At 32.6% G+C, this 21,545-nt stretch overlaps 1 protein-coding gene across 4 annotated transcripts; it reads left to right on the plus strand.

The window, feature by feature from the left end:
- The first annotated feature begins 10,784 nt into the window (after window positions 1-10,784).
- On the plus strand, window positions 10,785-21,227 carry LOC127848571 (nesprin-2-like). 4 transcript variants are annotated; one of them, XM_052381104.1, is made up of 8 exons: window positions 10,785-11,200; window positions 11,457-11,815; window positions 12,258-12,402; window positions 12,544-12,618; window positions 12,996-13,145; window positions 13,758-13,862; window positions 14,419-14,606; window positions 20,669-21,227. In XM_052381104.1, exons 1-8 carry the CDS (start codon window positions 10,952-10,954, stop codon window positions 20,898-20,900), a joined length of 1,503 nt encoding a protein of 500 aa, XP_052237064.1. In that variant the 5' UTR covers window positions 10,785-10,951; the 3' UTR covers window positions 20,901-21,227. The 4 variants fall into 4 exon arrangements, with proteins under 4 accessions (XP_052237064.1, XP_052237065.1, XP_052237066.1 ...); XM_052381105.1 differs by having other exon boundaries at window positions 10,785-11,152; XM_052381106.1 differs by lacking the exon at window positions 20,669-21,227 and adding an exon at window positions 16,246-20,615.
- Window positions 21,228-21,545: the final 318 nt, after the last annotated feature.

Genomic DNA, 21,545 nt, shown 5'->3' on the forward strand with positions numbered 1-21,545 from the left:
CAAAGCAATATACCTCCTCTTCTTCGAAGGGGGGCATAAATATGAAATGACATTGAAATCCTTCTAAGATGCACAAATTACAGAGATGATATTAATTTCATACATAATACTCACACACATACACACACAAGAACTCAGAATTAGAGGTAAGGTGTGACTAAAATATGCCCTCCTCAATAATGGCCAAATGTTCGAACAAGTTCGTTAAATTGCTGATCACCAGTGGATTTTAAATTGAAAGTTTCAGCTATGGTTCTCATATTGCAGCCATAACTAGTCAAAGGCTTCGAGTGATTTGGAAGGTATGATATGAAAGAAATTCAATTTATTGTAGATCTTTTTCAAATTGCCTGACACTACACTCACACAAAGAAATTTGCGGAGCGATTATATCTTATAAATATATTACAATGTTCAGGAATTCAATGGGTAGGGTAATCTGATAATACGAGCTATTGAAGCTTGGGTACTGAATAATTTTTAAATGTCATAATTGGACCAAAGAACATTTTTAAGGCATAGCATGTCCATTATAATTATTTAAGAGTGTTATCAATTCAAGTCATCAAATAAGCAATGTCAAGTTTGTGCCATTAGTATTGTCAGAGAGAAATATGTTAATAGATCTGTTATTCAGCTTTTAAAAATGTATTTCACATTCCAATAAATCTAAGTTAAATTTTATACTCCATGTACATTTCTGTTTTGCAAAATTATTGTAAAGCTATTGGTTGGTCACAAGTGATACATTATCTTGTGCTTCTAAATTTCATAATTTTATAATCATACATGTACTTCACATATTTATACATAAACCATAAACTGCAATAATGGGGTTAGACTTTACCATGGTTTTAGATAGAGTTTACCTGTCCGAATATTGCTGATCTAACAGTAAGTGGTTATTTGTTGGAAGAAAGTGTCAAGACAAGGAAAATAAATGAATGCCAGAATTTGTGTATGGATATCAGTATGTAATATCTGAATACTATAATGATAACTATATAAATCAGTTTTGATAGCCGAGATATTAAGTCTTGTTTGTATATTCTTTTAGCAAAGATCTTTAATAAGTAATAAGTCATATATAATAACTGTATATTCAAAACAAGAGGGCCATGATAGCCCTGTATCGCTCCACTGTTTTTTCTTTGCGAAAAAAAACGTGCAATGCGCATGGGTTGAAATGTACTCAAGCATGTGACTTTCTCTTTCTATCCCTCGTCCCACTGGGGGTTTAAAGTTGGAAGGGTGAGCATTTTTATAAATGGAAAAAGTTACTAGCATGTTAACTAAACAGACTTAAAAGCCCGGGAATTGTTGCACAGGTCCTTTGCTTATAACGTAGGTACATTTATCTCTCCAAAAGATATTGTCGTTCTTTCTATTTCACATATTATTAGACGCCGACGATCAAATCTACGCATTTGATTTGAAACAGATTCTCAAGACCCATAGGAATGAAAATGCCTTAAACCTTTACCAAACGACACATTTTGGACTTTCCCAATTTGAAAGAGGTTGCAGATGTCAATTAAATTAAAATGGAATATGAAGGTAATGATCAGGTAGGGTAGAAATAATTGTGATAAAAGGAGAAATTGCTCATCAACCCACACATCCCTTAGACCAACAGGCCTGAGAATATTATGATACTCTAAAGATTATTTCTTTATATTTATAAATGTTTTTAATTAAGTAATACATTTGATTTCTAAGATCAATTCATAACTTATATTAAGAAAATTATAAAATGGTCAGAAATATATATGGATTGTTGAGCAATTGACAATCATATCCACAATTCATGAGTCACGATTCACAAATGGAACAATGAATCATTAGTTATTAAAAAGCAGCATATACGATAGTTAAGAACATTGCACTTCATTAATTTCAACACCTTCTCTTGGATACAAAGTTTGAGTTTACCTTGCAGTATCATATATTGACTTTTCTTGAAATAATTATGTTCATGGAAGTTGTGTTTTTAAAATCAATAATATATGATTAAACTGGTTTTAACACTACAAAAAAAGACATGAAATTAACATGTCATCCAAAATATTTTCATCCAGATATATGGTCACTTTCAACATATTTAAATAAAACCCGACTTTTTTCAGTTTGTAAGAAAAACATTCATAACACATATGTTCTTACTTCAATGCCTTTGTAAGCAGTCACCATCTGACCTAAAATGGCACTAAATTACAGGGTTTTATCTCATGTTTGTAGGGTTTTGCCTTTTCTTACTTTTTTGTAGTTACATCATACAAAAAAACAAAGGGCAATATCTCTTATTTAAAAAAGTGTAGGGGTATGGTTCTTGTGCATGGAGCTTCTCCTTATTAATATCTATACGCCCATGAAGTTTCATGTTGAAAACTTGTATCATATCTGAGATATAGCCCTGAAAAGTTACATCATACAAAAACAACAAATGGCAATAACTCTCATTTAAGAAAGTAAAGGGTTATGGTTCTTGTGCATGGAGCTTCTCCTTATTAATATCTATACGCCCATGAAGTTTCATGTTGAAATCTTGTATCGTGTCTGAGATATAGCCCTGAAAAGTTACATCATACAAAAACAACAAAGAGCAATAACCCTTATTTAAGAAAGTGTAGGGTTATGGTTCTTCTACATGGCACTTCTCCTCATTGATATCTATAAATTCATTAAGTTTCATGATGCAAATTCTTATAATTATAGTTTCTGAGATATAGACCTGAAAAGTTTGTGATGGACGGACTAACAGATGACAGACTGACAGACTGACGGACAACACCAAAACTATATCCCTCCGCCTTTGGCAGGGGATAAAAATGTGTCAAGTCCTTGTTTACTTGACTTTGTGTTATTCTGTGATACATATATAAATTGCATTAAACGTAACAAGAAAACATTGCTTCTAAACAAACATTAATTTAACTAAACAATTAATACTGTGTGTCAGAACTGTGTTATCTAAAGATAATTGTTATTATTGCTGTTAATTGAGTACTTTATGAAAATAAACACTAAAATAATCAACACTTTGTGAGTTGCTTTTGCGCGTCTTCCGAACTACGAACTGCGTCTCAAACACCAATCATCCACTGTGGCATAATGTATGTTCTATTATTTGTGTGACACACATATTGACATTTTCTAAACTGTATTATATAAAATTTCATTAAATATAAATTATGGTTTTGCTATACATGTATTGCAAAATGTCAAATGTTTGTTGTAGACTTAATTAGACTAATACCAATTGAAGTCTGTGTTGTTTTCACACATTTAAAATTTATCAATTTTACAGATTTTTGAAATAAAGTAGCTATTTAACATAACAAGCGGGCCATGATGGCTCTTAAGAGCTCATATGAGTTCACGGACACAAATTTACCTGATACAAGGCATGAACTTAGTAAAAGAAAAATATGATAGACCTAAAAAAAAAAGACGTGTTCATAAGGCACAGTTGCCTCCACAAAACTACGCTTATGTCAAACACAGCCTGTTAACCCTTAAAGCGCTGGAGCTGAATTTTAAAGGCCTTTGCAAACAGTTTGGATCCAGATGAGACGCCACAGAACGTGGCGTCTCATCTGGATCCAAACTGTTTGCTATTCTGATAGTATTCTTTGAAAAAAAATGAAGAAAATGCTTATTTTAGAAATTCAGCAGACGACATTTTAGCAGAAGACAAATTACCCAGCATGCAAAGGGTTAATAGCCATATTTGACTATTGACCTGTAAGTGCGACTTTGACCTTGGAGTTCAGCCTTCTCATGTTAGCCATTTGTAAGCATTAAATTTTGGAAGTCCCAGGCATAAAATTGCACTTCAATGCTAAGAGTATAATTAAACCATTACAATGTATCACATTATAATAAATATTAATTTTTAATTTAATGTGTTTTGAACAAATGTACGTGGGTCATTCAAAAGTTGTTGTCTGGTAACCTTTTGTTGATTTAGTTATTCCAGGGTATAATCTACATGTGCGTCTCGCGTCTATGACGCACAAATTAATATCGAAATAGACGCATCGTTTTGAAATATGTGCGTCCACTCGGACGCATTGCTGAACTGTTTCCATTACCGCATACGCGAATCACGATAAGCACAAACCATCTTGTGTATGAGTCAAAAGTGTAGCAATGAACGCTGAGTTAAATTAACCGAATGAGGCTTGAAGACTCCAGCAAGTCTTTTGATTGGCTCTAGTCGAGCCGCTGATGTATAATACAAACTAATTAGAATCTACCTTTTAAATAGAATGTGTTATGATATTTTCTCGAATCCCCGGATGAAAACCTGCTTTAACTTTGTGTAACTTAGTCATATATAATACAGAAAAAATGCCTCCGAAACAAGGTGTTGAAGCTTAATCCAAAACAAACAAATCTGGCAATACCTTATATTTCTGAAAGTTTTATTGAAGTATAAAATTGAAAATTGCCTTTTACAAAAAATGTCACGCAAAACCAGTACACTTGGGGCAATTTTAAGGATATTGTTCAATATATTTTGTTAATGAAGCAAGTTATTGAGAAGAATTTTCACATTTAAGTTAATCACATGGAAACACTTCTGTAAGATAGAAAAAGAACTCAAACATGCTTAATGGTATGAAAATAAATGCATGTTTTATTTAGGCTTCATTATTTTTTAAATCACCCATAGGATATGATGCGGCATTTGTCTTTACGGAATATAAAAAATATCAATCATTTGTACCCGGAACTTGGCGCTGTAATAAATTTGCTATTCTGTGTGTTCTTTTACCAAGCTTGATTAGGAATTTTTGAAAACGCGCAATGGAGATTTTCTTTCACCATTAAAAATAATAGTTCACGGATTCAAACCATAATACCTGATTAATATGTTGCTACAGTGGATTCCTGTTTTTAGCATACCATGTCAAAAATTATGCTAATAACAGGAATATGCTATTAACAGGAACACACATTTTAGCATAAATATAGCAACTGGGGGCATACAATAAGTCAAATCTGTTAATAATTGATCGTCAAAGTGAAATGTAAATGCAACATTGTATATGATTGATGTTTAAGATAACTATTTATCAAATGGAATTGTATTCTAAGGTATTTGCATTTGCATTTGAGCATTTTTTAGCAGATTTAAAGCATATTTTCTTGGCATTCTGAGAATGTTCTATATGCTATAAAGACTTTAAGTGAATTCTGAATATTGGGGTTAAAAATTATGCTATTAATAGAAGAAAAATACATTAAAATATAAGAATTAATCTGTGCTTTGACATTCTATATGCTAATAACATAAATATGCTATTATCAGGTATGCTAATAAGTAGAATCCAAAAATTATCCTTCAGTCTGACAGAATTTCCTAGCCTGTCAGACCAAACATCTGACAGATTTTTTTACATTTAGCGGTGTCTGACTTGGCTTCTCACTTTTGAGTTCATGATGCTTAATGTTTTAAATTCAACACTAGTTTCTTCAACCTCACGACACCAGAGCTCCTTTGATGCAAATATACTTAAGTGGTATTAAGGGATATATTTTTTTCCCTGCAAATTGCGTTTAGTTCCTCACATCTGGTTAAAAATAAACCTGTTACCCTCCGATTGACTGTCAATTTATACAGCAAACTCCAATACATATTCCTGTTTGTATTCTTGTATGAAAATGTCCACAACATATGGGCGTAGTTATATGGGGACTGAATATTCAAATACATGTAGGTTAAGAAGTACAGTAAATGACATGACAAAATGCTGTTAGGACATATCATCATCCTTAATTCTAAACCAGCTATACATGACATTATTCTTAAGAGGGGCATTTCAGAATAAAGATAAAAAGATACAAACGATTCGCAATGGAAAAATTATTTCCTGCAAATATTTTTTATCGAAATTATTTCCGTCAAGACATGTTGTACAATAGCATGCCATGGTTAAAATGAGTGTGTAAAACAATGCCTAAACTCTTTCTGCAAAGTTTGGGAAGTCTGCTTTAGGGACATTTAAATGGAAGGACAGATGAAAGGTAACTCATTATAGTGCCACCAATGTTATTATTATGCAATTTTTTCGCAGTTCAGAGCTGAAATAACATCCCAGAACTTAATTATCCACTGCCAAGTTATTCAATAAATAGTAAATTGTAAACATTTCAATTATGAAAAATTAAACAACTTGTAATTCAGACACAACTCACATTTTACCTGTTGTTAGCTTTGAACAAGCTAATTGGCCTCGGTGAAAAATAATTTACATTGAAATTGAGAAAAGTCCTCGAGAACTCAGTGCCCCAGATAATTATTTGGGAAATAGGGTTTTCAACCATTGATTTTGAAAAATAGGGTGATTTCATTCTTCATATAGAGTGAAATGAGTAATAAAAATGCATACCTTAAAATAATTGCTGATTTACTTCCGTTGACGCTGCACACTTGTATTGATTCAATAGAACTGTAAACTATCATCATACATTTTAATAAACTGATGTTTCCTAATATCTTTAATCCTTTAAACTGTCCATGATATAAACTTTAAAAAATGTCGACAATTTCTTACCAATGACATGCCTTTTAATACTTTTGACAGGTTTGTTAAGTCACAGACTTTCCATCATGTTTTTTGGATGTCAACTCAACTGCTGTATACACAGTTTCTAACAAAATCGATAACACGAATGATTCGGCACTTATTGGCTCTTGCTTCCTTGATTCAAAAAAGTTTACGATCTGCTGATATTTTGGCGCAACATTCTCGGACGTCTTTCGACCTCTCTAAGCTATTTTTATTTCGCATTGTAATAGAAACTGAAAGTACAGACGCTTTACAAATACATGCACAATGGGCGACGAATTAGGTCAGATTGAAAACGCATAGCGTTTGAATAACTATGACCGTTTGCTGAGCTTGCTGAATGTAAGCGTCACCGCGTTACGATAATAATTCCAAAGAGAAAATACCTAAAATGAGCAAATCATTTTTAATCGAAGTTTTGTATCGTTAATTTGACGAATTTGCGTATAAGTCAAATTGGTTGCGTTTTCAATACTCATGATATTGTATTTCTTTGCATTTTTAAACATTTTACTAGGGTGAAAGACGCAGATACGCAGCTTATCTGGGGCACTGGGAACTGGTTAACAGACATGATATTTTGGATAATTGTAAAAGTTAGGACATGTATGGGGAGAACGAGAAACGTAAACAATGTTAACCAGAAAGGCACAATCACAGGCAATCGGCATCTGTGACGGAAGCAATTATTAAGAATCATTAAGAAAATAAATCGATAGAAACAGAGAACCTACACTTGCGCACCCATTGAGCAATTCTTATCAGTCATCGTCGTGATTTTCGCAAAAGTTTTAACAGCCGTTAGACATTTATGATCGATTTTCTTATTAAGCGAATGACAACAATTTTTTGATCGACTAGTTTGCAGCCAAAATATAAAGCACTTACCGCGTGTCAATGTTAAACTTTAAACAGGTCGTCACATAAACTTGCAGAAGATGTGAAAAAGGCACCATCATGGCAGCAGCCATTTTTTCCAAACAAACCAGTTTCGCACCAAAAGGCAAATATAACAAGAGTTCTGATTGGCTAATGCCATAATCTAAAAATAAATGCTGGTCGAGCAATTTTTCTGCACGAGCAGAAAAATGCTGGTCGAGCAGTAAATTTGCTGCTCAAGCAGCATTTTGCTGGTCGAGCAGCATTTAAATGCTGCTCGAGCAGCATTTTTTCTGCTCGAGCAGAAGTTAAAGTTTCGACCCCTTTGGTATCCCATAGAGCTTTTACGGCGCTTTTAGTACGATCATGCAGATTTTTCAACAATGCTTCCGCGCTGCCTGTATGATTTGTATTCGGGTTTTATTTTTGTCAGAGGGCAAATGTCACTTCACTAAAAGGCATTATATTTATTTATCTTTTTTTTTCAATTCGGGATGCAGCAGGTTAACCGGTAAACCTGCAGTTTGGTTAACTGGTTACATATTTTAAAAAAATTGTTAACCTTAACCTTTGTTTAAAAAAATTAAATGCACTTTTCATGGAATAAATCACACAACGCAATGAGTTTGTTTTCTGCCATAAGTAATGAATACATAAAATTATACGCAGTATAAAGTGCTGTCTCAGCCCATAGTAATGGAAAAGAGGCGGAGTTATATCCTCCTGAACCTCTTTAGGAGGAGCTTGTTCAGTGAGCAAGGCTTGTAAAGACCACATTAACAATATCTGGGCGGACCCGTTTTGAAGAAAGATTTCAATTGACAGAAGGCTTGCTTGTTACGTTGTTGGCTAAATTTTATGAAGTCCCAGGGACAAATGGAAAAAATGCTGACAAGTTGCTTTTTTAAGGTCGCTGATCAGTGAATAAATATCGCACATCGTGTTTGACATAGGCATACTTCGAACAGAAGTGGTAGCTTGCGAATCATTGAAGGTAAGAAAATTTATTTTCGATTTTATACGTTATGACTTAAAAATTCAATTTCATTTTGGTATTATTACTAGTATTACTTGACCAATACAGATATCGTTTGATACCATACTATGGTGTATAGGATTAAGTTTATCTTAACTGATGTAAAAGGTTTCATAAAGGTTTCTGGTTGAATCATTACCAATAATTGTATTAGAATAGTATGTTCACGGTATACACGAATATTCTCATAACATCAAACTTATTACAGAAAGATAAAAAATTCACATTCTAAAATTAGCGTTGAGATTCTGAGCGCTTTTCTAATGGTAATAAGTCTACTCTTTTGTGTTATGTAAGTACCATGGGCTATAATTTATTATATAATTAATGTTTTTATAGTATATTACGTTAATTTGTGTACTCAGAACAAAGTGGGTAAACATGATTTTAAACAATTATTTTGATGTGTCGTTGTTGGAGCCGTCATTTCTAATGTCGATTACCATTTGTGTGATTTTTAAATCTATATATGAACGCTGCTGCCCGTGTCCATAAGGCACGCATTTATTATACATTAATTAAAAACTGCGTCGAATTGTTGATTTTTGGGCGTTAAAATAACGCTCGAATTATATTTAAAACGAACGGGTTATTGGTGAAGTTTATCTCAAAGCCTTTTTATTATTACGTATTACAGATAAAATTAACGATGTACATCTTCCTAATATATATATATATATATATATATATATATATATATATATATATATATATATATATATATATATATATATATATATATATATATATATGTGTGTAATGATTTATTTATTTGCATACGTTTTAACCAATCAATATCTTGTTCTTTTCCGAAGCAATTTGCGTTATGATTAAATGTGAATGAAACGCAAAAATAAAATTCTTTCTTTTTTTAGTTCTTTTTAGGCTTTTTCTTAAATTTTAAGCGTATTCAAAAACTTAATGTGTAATCAGTTGAACATTTTTGCTGAAATTTGTTAATTAAGACGAAAACAAAATCAAACTTCGATCATTGAGGAATGAGATCCAATCTCCTTTGTTAAAAAGAGTCATCGAATGTTAGCTTTATTTGTTTGCATCTAACTTAACACATATATGCCTAGTTGACTCTCCCATCCTTCTAAATTGGATCAATTTATTTCCAAAATTAGGGATGTCTGGTATATTAATTCTATATTTAGAATATTTCTTACAGAAATTCCTTTAAGCAAACAGCACAGCATCATGCGGCGTCTCATCTGGGTCTACGCTGTTTGCCAAGGCCTTTTTTGTAGACGCTAGGCATAAATGGGTTAATAAACATTGACTGATTCTCAATGACTGGGTTTTGCCGCTTTTATTGTTTATTTAAATTGTAAAATTGATTGCAACGTAATTAAAATAGTCGGTTAAGAACAATCAATACCTTAGATTGTTACAATAGGGACATCATTTTTAACTAAAAATGTAAAGTACATTATAAAATACAGACAAACTTGTGAACGTTTAAAAACCCGAAATACGAAGTAAAATCCGTTTTAAATTGACCGCTTTGATTAAGCAGCTTTCCTTACAACTGTTTAAACTTTTCACATTAAAACATTTAAATGGAACCCATTGTGTACACTTCATTTCATTATTTTCCGATAAAAGTTGTTAGGACTGTCTTTACAAGTTAACCGTTAATGTTTTCAGAATCTTTATATGATAGCGAAGTTCTCTTTCCACAAGGAAAATATATCTTTATTTAAAAGTCATTTATAGCATTTACTTTTGCGAAGCTTACATTTTGAGCTGATGGACGCATCCAACAAAATTCTTTGTGTATTAGATTTTGTTTTCACTTTTTGCGAAATTGGCGAGGGCCTGCTGAATATGGTCGGAATTTTTCTGAAACTTCGATCATTTAGTTAAGCGGTTCTCGTTTTCTTGCTAAATGTGATATATAATTTTAGCTTTCAATTGGAAAATATCAATAGCTTTCTAATAATAAAGATTATATTATACAATTAGATTGTAAAGTTATCAAACATATTCGGCTTTAAAACGATATACGAGAAGTACTATCTCGTTAATTCTTATAAAACTACACACATAAATATAGACGTATATCTCACCTCCTACAAAAATGACCTTATCCGATTGGCTTAGAGCGATCACGTGCCCATGGTGTATTTTCCATACACCCCAAGTAATTTCCATACTTCTATCAACGTAAAAAATGGCGTCTGTTCGATAAACTGCTAGATAAGTATTGTTATAATTCATGCACATGGTTCGTATCTATAGGGACAGAATTTTTAGGTAGCCTTTATTTTTAGATAGTCTTAAATTATGTAAGACATTCGATAGGATTTATACTAAAGTCCGAAGACGTCTCATTTTGCTTACGAATGTGTTTTACAATCTGCCGAAAGCATCCGGATTTTTTAAGGCACTTCAAATGCAGCAGATGTGAAATGATTACCAATCATTCTTAGATTATGTATAGATTTTCATTATGTCTGTACAGGTCAAAATGTCCGTAGACGATATCACGGAACGACCCACAGATTATTTAAAAAATGAGGAACCCGTACTTTCTGCAACGGGAGAAACGGTTGAAAATAGTACCGCAGGGGAACAACTAGGTTTTCCGAATCCGAAGGAAATACTAGATCTTCCGAATCCGAAGGGAATGCTAGGTCTTCCGAATCCGAACGTTAGTGATTTAACATTCAAAATGGATGACAAAGAACGTCGTCAAACGGTAACTTACGTAAGCCCTGCATATGTCGCCCAGCATTATCAGTAGATGCTAAAAAGCTCATGTAACGTTTTGTAAAAATGACAATGCTACAAATGATGACTTTATTCGCAATAATATATTAGCACAATTTCAAGTCGGTACACAATCGTTTATTCTAAGTATTTTATTTTGATTAAAAAAACTTATACTTAATTATAAGCATTACATTGATAAAAAATGCAAAATGAAGAAATGAAATGATTCTTTTCTTGTCTAGTACTCACCAAACAAAATATACATTGAACACTTGGAACACAAAATCGGTGGTAAAAGCGGTGGATCAAATCCTTTTCACTCAGTACAACAGCTTCTGGGTGATTGCAAGAACGCTATACAAGATCTCTTGGGACAACATAATCTTGAAAATGAGCTGATGTCAAAGATATCGCGAGAACTTGTGAACTTCACTGGAAAGGCCATTATCACCATCATCGAACAAAGGATTGACTGGGCAAGTACGAAAGTCGATATTGTGAAAATCGAACAAAGCATCGACGAAAGATACAAGGACAGATTCGAGTTAACACGCATTCAAGTGGACAAACTGATTCGGAATATCGAGGAAAAAAGAAATACGTAAGAAAAAGTTGTCGTTTTTTACAAATGTACTGTCTTTTAGCTTTTCAGAAAAAGCACTGCTTGGTCTATGAAATCCATTAATAGGCGTGTGTCATTTGGTATTATTTTACATCCATATGCGCTTTCATGGTATTTTAATTTTCAAGGGAGTCCCTCCTTACCGAAAATCAAGTATGGGCGGAAAGTGTTGTCCCTGATTAGCCTGTGCGGACTGCACAGGTTAATCTGTGACAACACTTTACGCACATGCATTATGCCCAGTTTTCTCAGAACGCGACTCGTATGCTTTCAATTAGTCTCTACAGCACAAAAAGTCGTAAAACATGACCAATTGCGTCTAAAATGAGCATTATTTGTACGTGAGTTATTCAAGTATTTTCTTATTCTGCTATATACGATACTAGCAAATAACTTTTGTCTTTATGTGCTATACATTTAGAATAAGGGATCTACAAATTATGAACGGGCAACTAAATGACACAATACAAATGAAAATAACAGAATTGCTTCAAAGGAACAGCGAAGTCGATTCTCTGAAAAAGACAATCAATGAATTGCGGCAAATGAATTCCCAGCTTAAAATTGTAAGTGGAAAATATAATTTATATGTTTTCATTTAATTTTAATATTTTCTTATCATATAAAACAGTGTCGTGCATGTTTACATTATGCATGTATAGCCATTTATTGATTCATCATTTAGTCTGAAAGTTTATATTTCAAAGGACCTGCTAAGAAGCATTGATGAACGGGAAAAGGTCATATTTGATGCGGATTCCATAAATTTTGAGTGCAGAAAGGTAATCCTGTCCACAGATGCTTTCTCTTTCGTATTAACGGGAATAAACAAGTAACTGTTTTTTTCGGCCCTTGAATACCTTTAAATATACGTTTACTTAAGATTTTGCGAGTTGCGTATCATTTCTCGCCGCCCTGCATTCCATACATGATAAGGCATGCAATTTGGATTGTTTTATTATTTATAACTATCATACAAGAATAATGGTCTCATTCTTGTATTAATATTTATGCAAATGTACGATCAAATCATGTTCTAAGTTTGTGTGTCGATCAGAATGCCTTAATTTTAAGTTTTAATATGAATCAACATATTTTTATGTTATGGTTTTACACAGACTCCTAACACAAGCAAACCTATAAATATATTACACTTCAGGAAATGCTGGGAAGTTTGTTGATTGAATGCGAGGCGACAGAACATGTGAGGAAACAGCTTCACATCGACGTCGTTCAAAATATCAGACGCGAGTACCTGAATATTAACAAAATTGAACTGGCAGCTGTCAGACGACAGTGTGAGACACGGGTAAAAGTAGCATATGCAATTAAAGTATGTATCCTTATATAAAGTTCAATTGTAGCTCCGCTGCTTATTTAGTTTATATATAGAGACAATGCGGTAAGTAAGGTTATTCATTTGCAAGCAAACAAATTGTACTGCTGAGTAGGTTAGTGTTAAAGGAGTATTTTTCAATTAGTGCAGGTCCCCCGAAAACAAAACGAATGGTTGTTTTCGTTGCTGAATAGAAAAATTCAAAGTCATAAGACGTGGTTAGATGTTACAGATTAAACTATGATCCTTTAAAATTGCATGTAATCTCTGGCTAACATAATAGAACGGGTGATGAACGGCAGTAATCTTGCGTTTGTTGCGCAGTGACATATATTCTAATAAATATATCATTTGATCGACATAATTCAAAATCATGACACAATATATCGAATGTGGTGCACTAATCAACTTCAGTGTTAGGCCTGGTTTCATCTGAAGATAATTAACATTTTGTACCTACGGTTATTGTAAAGATGACGTTTGTGATGTTAAAATATAATAAAATAGACTACCTACATGTATATAACTACATGTATATATTACATATTCATTCATATACGATAAATAATAATATTATTATCGCAGATCGAAGAAGTTCGCATGGAGTACAAGCAGGCATCGCAGGAATTATCAGATGTTAAAATACAACTTTCAGCGACAACACAACGTTTGAGTGAAATGGAGCAAAAGGTATTGAAAAATGTGTGTGTTTCACTAGAAATAATCGACATGTGTTGGTTTCAATTCATGCTCCGTATCATATACATACTCATCTCATGTTGTCAAAGCCATTATCAAATTGATTTTTTTTTAAATAATACCTATACAAGTCTTTCCGAAGTATTTAGTTCATATACCATACACGTATACAAAGCAATGAATTCGGCAAAGTTTGCAATTTCATTCATTTGTTGGCGTTGTTGATTGGTTGCTGTGGTGATCTGGATAATAGCTTGCATCGGCTATGCGAAAGGGAGGCCCCTGATTCCATCCACAATTTGGAAGCGTTCTTAAGACCAAATTTGAAGCACTTGTCCTTTCCAAGAAATGGGTTTGATAGTGGCTAAATAAGCATATGCGTTTTGATGCAAATTAGCTTACATAAACAGATATCAACTTAGTGATTTGATAAGAAAATAGTTATTATGTTATTAAGAACGAGTCCGTTATTCTCATCATCATATACTATTTAATACACGTATTAGTAGTTTGTTTTTGATGCGGTTTATGGTTGTTTTATTATCAGTATTTGTACGCCAAACAACAACTGAAAGAGTCCGAACATCGAGAAAAAATCACAAAATATGAGCAGCGGCAGTTGATGAACTCTGCGATGGACGTTCAACTCCATCTTAAAACGGTAACCAAACACAACAGAAGACTTTTTGACAGCATCCGTTCGGTGGACGGATTGATTGATACTCCGAGATCAGAGTGAGTAACGTTTCTTTCTTATTGTGTTAATTTTCCGAGGATCTGCGGAATAACGCGCAAACATTGACACATGGGTAATTTCTGTGAGTCGAACATACTCGTAACAAAACTTGTGGTGAGACTGTATGACTTCTTTCGCTGCGTATTTCATAAACGGCCCGAAAATCCGATCATGAAAGCCCTATGAATAATAAACTTGAATCAGTATCCGCATATTACACTTATAGCATTGCCTTATCGACCCATGTTATTGGGTTGTCTTTTCCCAATCTACCAATCAAAATCTGTCTTAGAAAACGTGTTTGTTATTTCCTTGCAGATCCGTTTGCAAATGGTGTCAATTTGAACACAGTCATCATTAAGAAAAATACTCTATAACACTATAAAAATATCGAAAAATTACTGTGAAAATTCCTGCACAACACCATGGTCTAAACTATAGCGAAAAATAGCTTCCAAAAGCAATTATTGTACGAAGTTCTCATGAATTCGTCGTTCTTCCGACGCTGCCCGAAGCCAGTCTCGCGCGCTCGTAAATGTTCTGATATCGCGATGGGCCATTAACATGACATATACTGTCGCACAGAAAATAAAAAAAACGAGCATTTTTTTTCTCGTTCAATGGTGTTACCATACCACATCCAGCGTTGAAATGTTGGCTATTGCTAATAGGAACACTGATTTTTGATGGGTTAACTTTATTTTACGAAATATTTTGCGAAAATTTCGTTGATTTTGAGTATTTATGTTACTTTAATAACAAAGAAATACGAAAATTACTTATAGAATTGTCAGTTTTTAAAATTACACACATGTATCCATGTAAGGGTGTCTGAGAATGTTGAACTAACTTTCTCTTTATTCAATGAAAAGCTCGTACTTTATTGCAATGTGTATGATTTTCTGATTTATTTACCAAATTGTTACCAAACGCTTTTTACCAAATGTAAATCGGAGCTACTAGAACCGTGTTTGTAAATGAGAATGCAGTACTGGTTTCCGAATGGTAAATGTAACTGTCCTGGTAAGCCGAAGTCAGAGGTGGCCATTATCCATGTGAACCAAACATGAACTACGGATCTCGTGGGAATTATAATTAGTGGAAAACTGTAACTGACCATATCGTGAAATTAATAGTTTGCCAGCGTAGTTTACAGGGGCGAAAGCAAAATGGCGCAATTACCGAATTCACTTCAATGAAAACTGTTAAATGTGAATACGTAGTATGTAAATATGAGGTAAATTTATCTTGTTGTAAACTACACTTTAGTTATATGTCTTTTATACGAGGTTATTTCCGCCGTTCGAAAGATTTGTCCTCTTCTTGGTCGTTACCTAAATCACACCCCTGGCATAATTTGTGTCAATCGGCTGGAAATATTGTCGTTCATATGCATTTTATTTTAACATTCTGTTTAACTACGAACCTAAATGCAAATCGTTCTTAATTTCCCGATAAACATTGTTAAAACGAGATCGAGCACTCAGTCGATGAACCACCATACTCATATGCATTTGCTCATAATGTGAAACGCTGTAATAGTTGTCAACGGCAATTGAAAAACGCTACAAAAAAACAAAACGCATTTTGATTTTTATATTACTCCTAATATGATATCCTTTGAACATTGTCTTTCAGATGGACATTCAAGTATGAAAACGTGAAGATGCAGTTCACAAGTACAGAAAGAGCGTACAAGACACATGAAACTCATATAAATTAGGGAGAAGAACTCTATAAGACCGTGTCTTTCGTTCCTATCCCATTCGAACATGCACGTATTATAAACACTGTTGTAATTCTTTGTAAACAAATGTGCATTGTTTTAAATAAATATGTTTAAACTAGAAAGAGCGTAACTTACGCCAGAAGAAGGGTTAATTGATGTAACCAAACGCACGAACGAATGAACAAACTGTGTGGGCCTAATTTTCGTATGCAACCTTTTAAAAGCTTGACACGCAAACATAATCCGAGTAATTGTTACAAAAACAGTGGTATCGGTCTTTGGATATTTAGAAAAAAATTTGTTGGATGGCAAAAACAAATCCTTTTTTTAGAATGAACATGTCAGAAATGCAATGTTCTTGTGGACAATATGATTTTTTAATGATCATAATTTATAATTTAATATTAAAATTGCATACCATGCCACATTTTTTGAACGTTTTCCCTATGTTAAAATCCTTAAAAAAATTACATAAAAATAAATACTAAATATTATTTCAATAAAAAAACAACAACAATTAAACACATTTATAGAAGTATTATGCTTTTCATGTAATTCAATTACTATACTTGTACTTATATATGTATATATTTGTATGACTAACTTTACATCTATACTTAATGTACTTTAAGCTCTTTATAGTTCTTTGTATTTTGTTGTTATCTTATTTGGTATTGTGTATATTTACGTTTTGTACGTTCAAAATATACCTTTTGTAATGATGTTGCATTTGCAATAATGTTTCATTCCCCTATTATATAGTACACAAATTAAATTTAAAACATACATAACATGCAACAACTAGATGAATAGTGCATTATCAATATTTCGATTTTTTATCTCAAAAAGGTTGATGTGTTTTAAAAATAGAATACTTATTTATTTTTTTGGAATAAAATACTTTAAGTGATATAACAATCGATTAAATAAAACAGTCTTATCGTTAACGATTTTTCCTAGAAGCAGTTCTTTTTCGGAGCTCATGTAAACATTAGGTACAAACTGCGTAATGTTGCTTGCACCTGTTGCACATGAATATTCACAAATTGACAAAATATTGGAGGTCAGTTTAGTTTGAATGACAATACATAACTCCGTGGATTTATGTCCTTTTTATTTGTGCGATATTATAAGACTTTTGTTTACAAAATACAATTAATATTATTCGTCGTTTTTTTTCCCTAAATTATTATCAACTGTACTGATGTGCGAGCAGAATGCGCAGGAACAAAACACAACTAACAAAATAAAACAGACAACAAAGTATAACAAAGTATAACTTATCTTCATATGCAGGAGCAGCATTAAGTGTAATTTAAATATGTTATCATAAATAAACAAAGATATACATAATTGAGCGATTTTATCATTTATTCTTTGGAACATCACAAAAATGACTAATTTGTTTAGTTGACGTTATTTTTAGTTCATGTGTGCTATGTAATCATGATTTCATTCTGTTGTATGATGTATGTATTGATATGCAGTTGTACTGGTTTCCCGCACTGTTGTATGATGTATGTATTGATATGCAGTTGTACTGGTTTCCCGCACGTTTTTAGACATGGACATGAGCGTGTTAGGTTTTAAAACTATTCTAGATTGTGTTTTGAAATATTGCTTTTATGCCCATTTTAGCGAATTTTTGACATGTTAAATTGTGAAAATGTTTAATTTATACGAATTTTGTAGAGAGCAATACATGACATTAATGAGTTTAAATTAAAGGATGTGTAATTAGCAAATATTGGAATTCTACTATGTTTTGTAAACAACAATTCGTCGAGTGATTACTTTTAAAAGCGCGTTTATGACAGCAGAACGAACAATAGTTGCCTACAAAATCAAACAGTTAAAAGAAGTACTAGTATCTGCTGATTGATAAGAATTATTTGATACTCAATGGTTGATAATAACATCAATAAACACGTAAATTAATACTGCTAGTCTTTTGATCAAATATTATGACGAAATTATACGTTAATGTCAAATAATTACCATATTCGGTACCACCATTGTTTTAAATTTAAAGATGTTATCATTTTAAGCAGTTAAAATACATAAGTGAGAGTTTTTATTATACATAATAAGCCAACATCTACATAACAATGTAACAAAAGTGTTACATTGTCTTGATTAATTTTCGTGTGTGCATATTGTTTTGTGATGGTGATTGGTGTTTTTTGATATTTTAAAATTTACTATTATTATGTATGGATTTATGTGTAGTATGTTCTTAAGTGTGGCAAACTGTTGAAGTTTATGTGTCAAATTGAAAAAAATCCTCAAACTTTGCAACTTTTTTCTAAAGATAGTAGCATTGTGTGACGTTGTAAAACTATTTTATCTTATGATACATAAAACTATAATTGTTTAATTGTGAATTATCACTATTTAATATAAACGTTTAAAATAGAGACGTAGCTATTCAGAAAATGCATGATTACAACCCACATATTGTATGTCAATTGAGGCTAAGAGTCAACGAACGAACATAGCTGATTATTAATGACGCAAATTATTTTGTTATCACAAACTACATTTGGTCTCTTGTAAATTAAATTTATTGAAATGTACGTCATGTTTATTATGATTACTTCATATGTTAGATGATATATGAACTAACACAACCTTCTGCGAATGGTGTCTTTATTATACAAGCAAGTAACAATATAAACACTTATTATGTAGCAATTGTAATATTTTTTTTGTTTTTGCTTATTTAATGTCAGTATGTATCAGTGACATTTTCTTGCGTTTTCTGTTGTTGGTTGCATTCTTCAATATATCTTTAAAAAATTAGAATGAATCTTTAAGTTAAAATCATCCTTAGTGCCTGCCTGGCGCCGTTAGCCTATTCTACGAAAACGTTATAAATGGTCAATTATGTGTAAAGGATGAAGCAAGGAATTTGTATCATTTTATATTAAATAATATTTTCCAACTGTTGTCTTATAAAATATTAGTTTTTAAATTTCAATAGATCTATATCTGTTTACGGTAGAGATTTTACAATTTAGGAAGTTTTTAATTGCAAAGCACCACACTGTATGTTAAGTTAGAACATAATTTCAATCACAGAGCTGCTAATATATATTTATTTTGGGTTAACTGTGAGGCTAAATGCTTACTATTAAGATCAACATTATTGTTAAAACCACATGTTAATGAATATGTGTGAATAAAGATTTCTATTCTAAAAAAAACAGTATTGTTTTAAAATCAAATATGTACTTTGTTTTGACTTACGTCAAATATTGTCTTCAGCACGTCCATTACACTGGATATCACTTCTTACATGACATTTCTATCCAAAACAAAATGCTAGTTACCTTTGAAATGTCCATTGAAAGTTCATAGCGACTAAAGTGAGAACGAAAACGTTATGTTGTGCGTTTAAGTTTAGCCATATATTTCATAATAGTGGATATTGTTATGACTATTATCATAACGACACATTCATCACAACCGCATCAACACGTCTAATTGAACCGCAATCTGGCAAAACGGGACTTAATGCATGTGCGTAAAATGTCGCACCGAATTAGCCTGTGCAGTCTTCACAGGCTTATCAAGAACGATACTTTCCGATATGATGTGTTTTTCGTTGAACGCTCTTCTTTGCGAAAACCCAATCAGACGGAAATCATCGTCGTTTAAAAGCATGTGCGGACTGCACTGGCTAATCTGAGATGTCACTTGTTGTTTTTCCGTTTTACCATAGCGTTCTCAATGGTATTTTCATAAGAACGAAAAAATTGTTAACGTGTGATATGAACACAATTGCTCAGAACTGCAGCACAATTCCCGATTGTGCATGCTTCATGTACATGAAGGGGTTTCCGAAAGGAATACGTGATTTTTTTTATTTATAACATTTAAATTAAAATCTCAAGGACTTTATTGCATCATTCATCAAGAAATGTATTATAGTAAAGCGTCAACAAATTATATGTTGTTGCAGAATGAGATCGAACATAGCCGTTACAAGTTCACCGTGAAAAGTATCAATAATTTGCAGTTGTGTCCGATAGTTTTTTGTTGATCTATTTTGTCTTACATTAAAATGCTTTGAAATTGATTGGAACGATATGAAAAAAATATGTCCATATTCGCCCCATTGATGCAAAAAAGTACCATGTGCCTTCTTATTTTAATGTCACATGGTACCTTTTTGCTCCAAGGGGGAGCGGTACCTTTTTGCACCAAGGGGGCGAGTAATATACCTATCGGTTACACGAAACACAGTTGACGCTGAGCTGAGGCACACATTTTCATTAATACATTAAACGAATGCTCAATATAATTGCCATGTTTTAATATTTTTTTAAGGTTCACAAGACATCATGGTCCAAATAAAGAAAGAAAAGCTGGTTGCTGCCACCGTTTATTCCTGCGAGTTTTACGATGCGCCTTTCCTCTGCAGTTACTTTTGTTACTGTTATTAGCAACAGCGTGTCTAGTGTCAATCAGAAAAGAGGACTATAGTTGTACGCTGGAGAATACCTTCCGGCGATCTCTTCACCAGATGTTACACTATACTGATGGGCCTCCTCCATTATGAATAATTTTGAAACAAGTCTCCTTTCACAAATTTCAAAAATGAATGTTCTTCAAAGCATAGATACTATAAATGTTATATGTGTGTTATGACTATATTCAATGTGTAATGATTGAATACTCATATCGATGGACACATTTTAAGAGGTGGCGTTAATAAACGGAAGTCGATCAAATCATTACTTATAGCGTCTTAAAAGAAGGGATCTTGACAGTCTATGACACATATGAAATTTACCATAGCATACTAATACATTAACATTATAAGGCACGGATTATTTTATAAGAATGTTGTGAAAAGAAAGATGGAAGATTAGAGCCATCTTTCTAAAAACCTATGTGTACACTGTAAATAATGTGTATGATTTTACAGTATAGATAAGTTTTTGTTTAATAAACATTGTATACTATGATGTATTCTATTATAACTATACACAATAGACTTTAAAGTCATGTACTTGTATACACTGTAATTCGGAATACCTTAACCGCAATATTAAATGTAAACGACATTATTTATTTCTTACCAATAATGAACACATGCGTAACTTTTTAACATTCATATGGAATGCCGCCATCACAACTGGTATATTTATAGTAAACGATTTACATTGAGAGACTACTGGTTATTTTATTCAAATAATATTTA

The sequence above is a fragment of the Dreissena polymorpha genome, chromosome 10, assembly GCF_020536995.1.
Source record: "Dreissena polymorpha isolate Duluth1 chromosome 10, UMN_Dpol_1.0, whole genome shotgun sequence".
Taxonomy (NCBI): domain Eukaryota; kingdom Metazoa; phylum Mollusca; class Bivalvia; order Myida; family Dreissenidae; genus Dreissena; species Dreissena polymorpha.

Bases quoted from the DNA above. Each gene is read 5' to 3' on its own strand.
- LOC127848571 (XM_052381104.1), top strand. From the start codon at position 10,952: ATGTCTGTACAGGTCAAAATGTCCGTAGACGATATCACGGAACGACCC. The intron at 11,816-12,257 runs GTAAGAAAAAGT...CTATACATTTAG, and splicing joins ATCGAGGAAAAAAGAAATAC to AATAAGGGATCTACAAATTA. The intron at 12,403-12,543 runs GTAAGTGGAAAA...TATATTTCAAAG, and splicing joins TGAATTCCCAGCTTAAAATT to GACCTGCTAAGAAGCATTGA.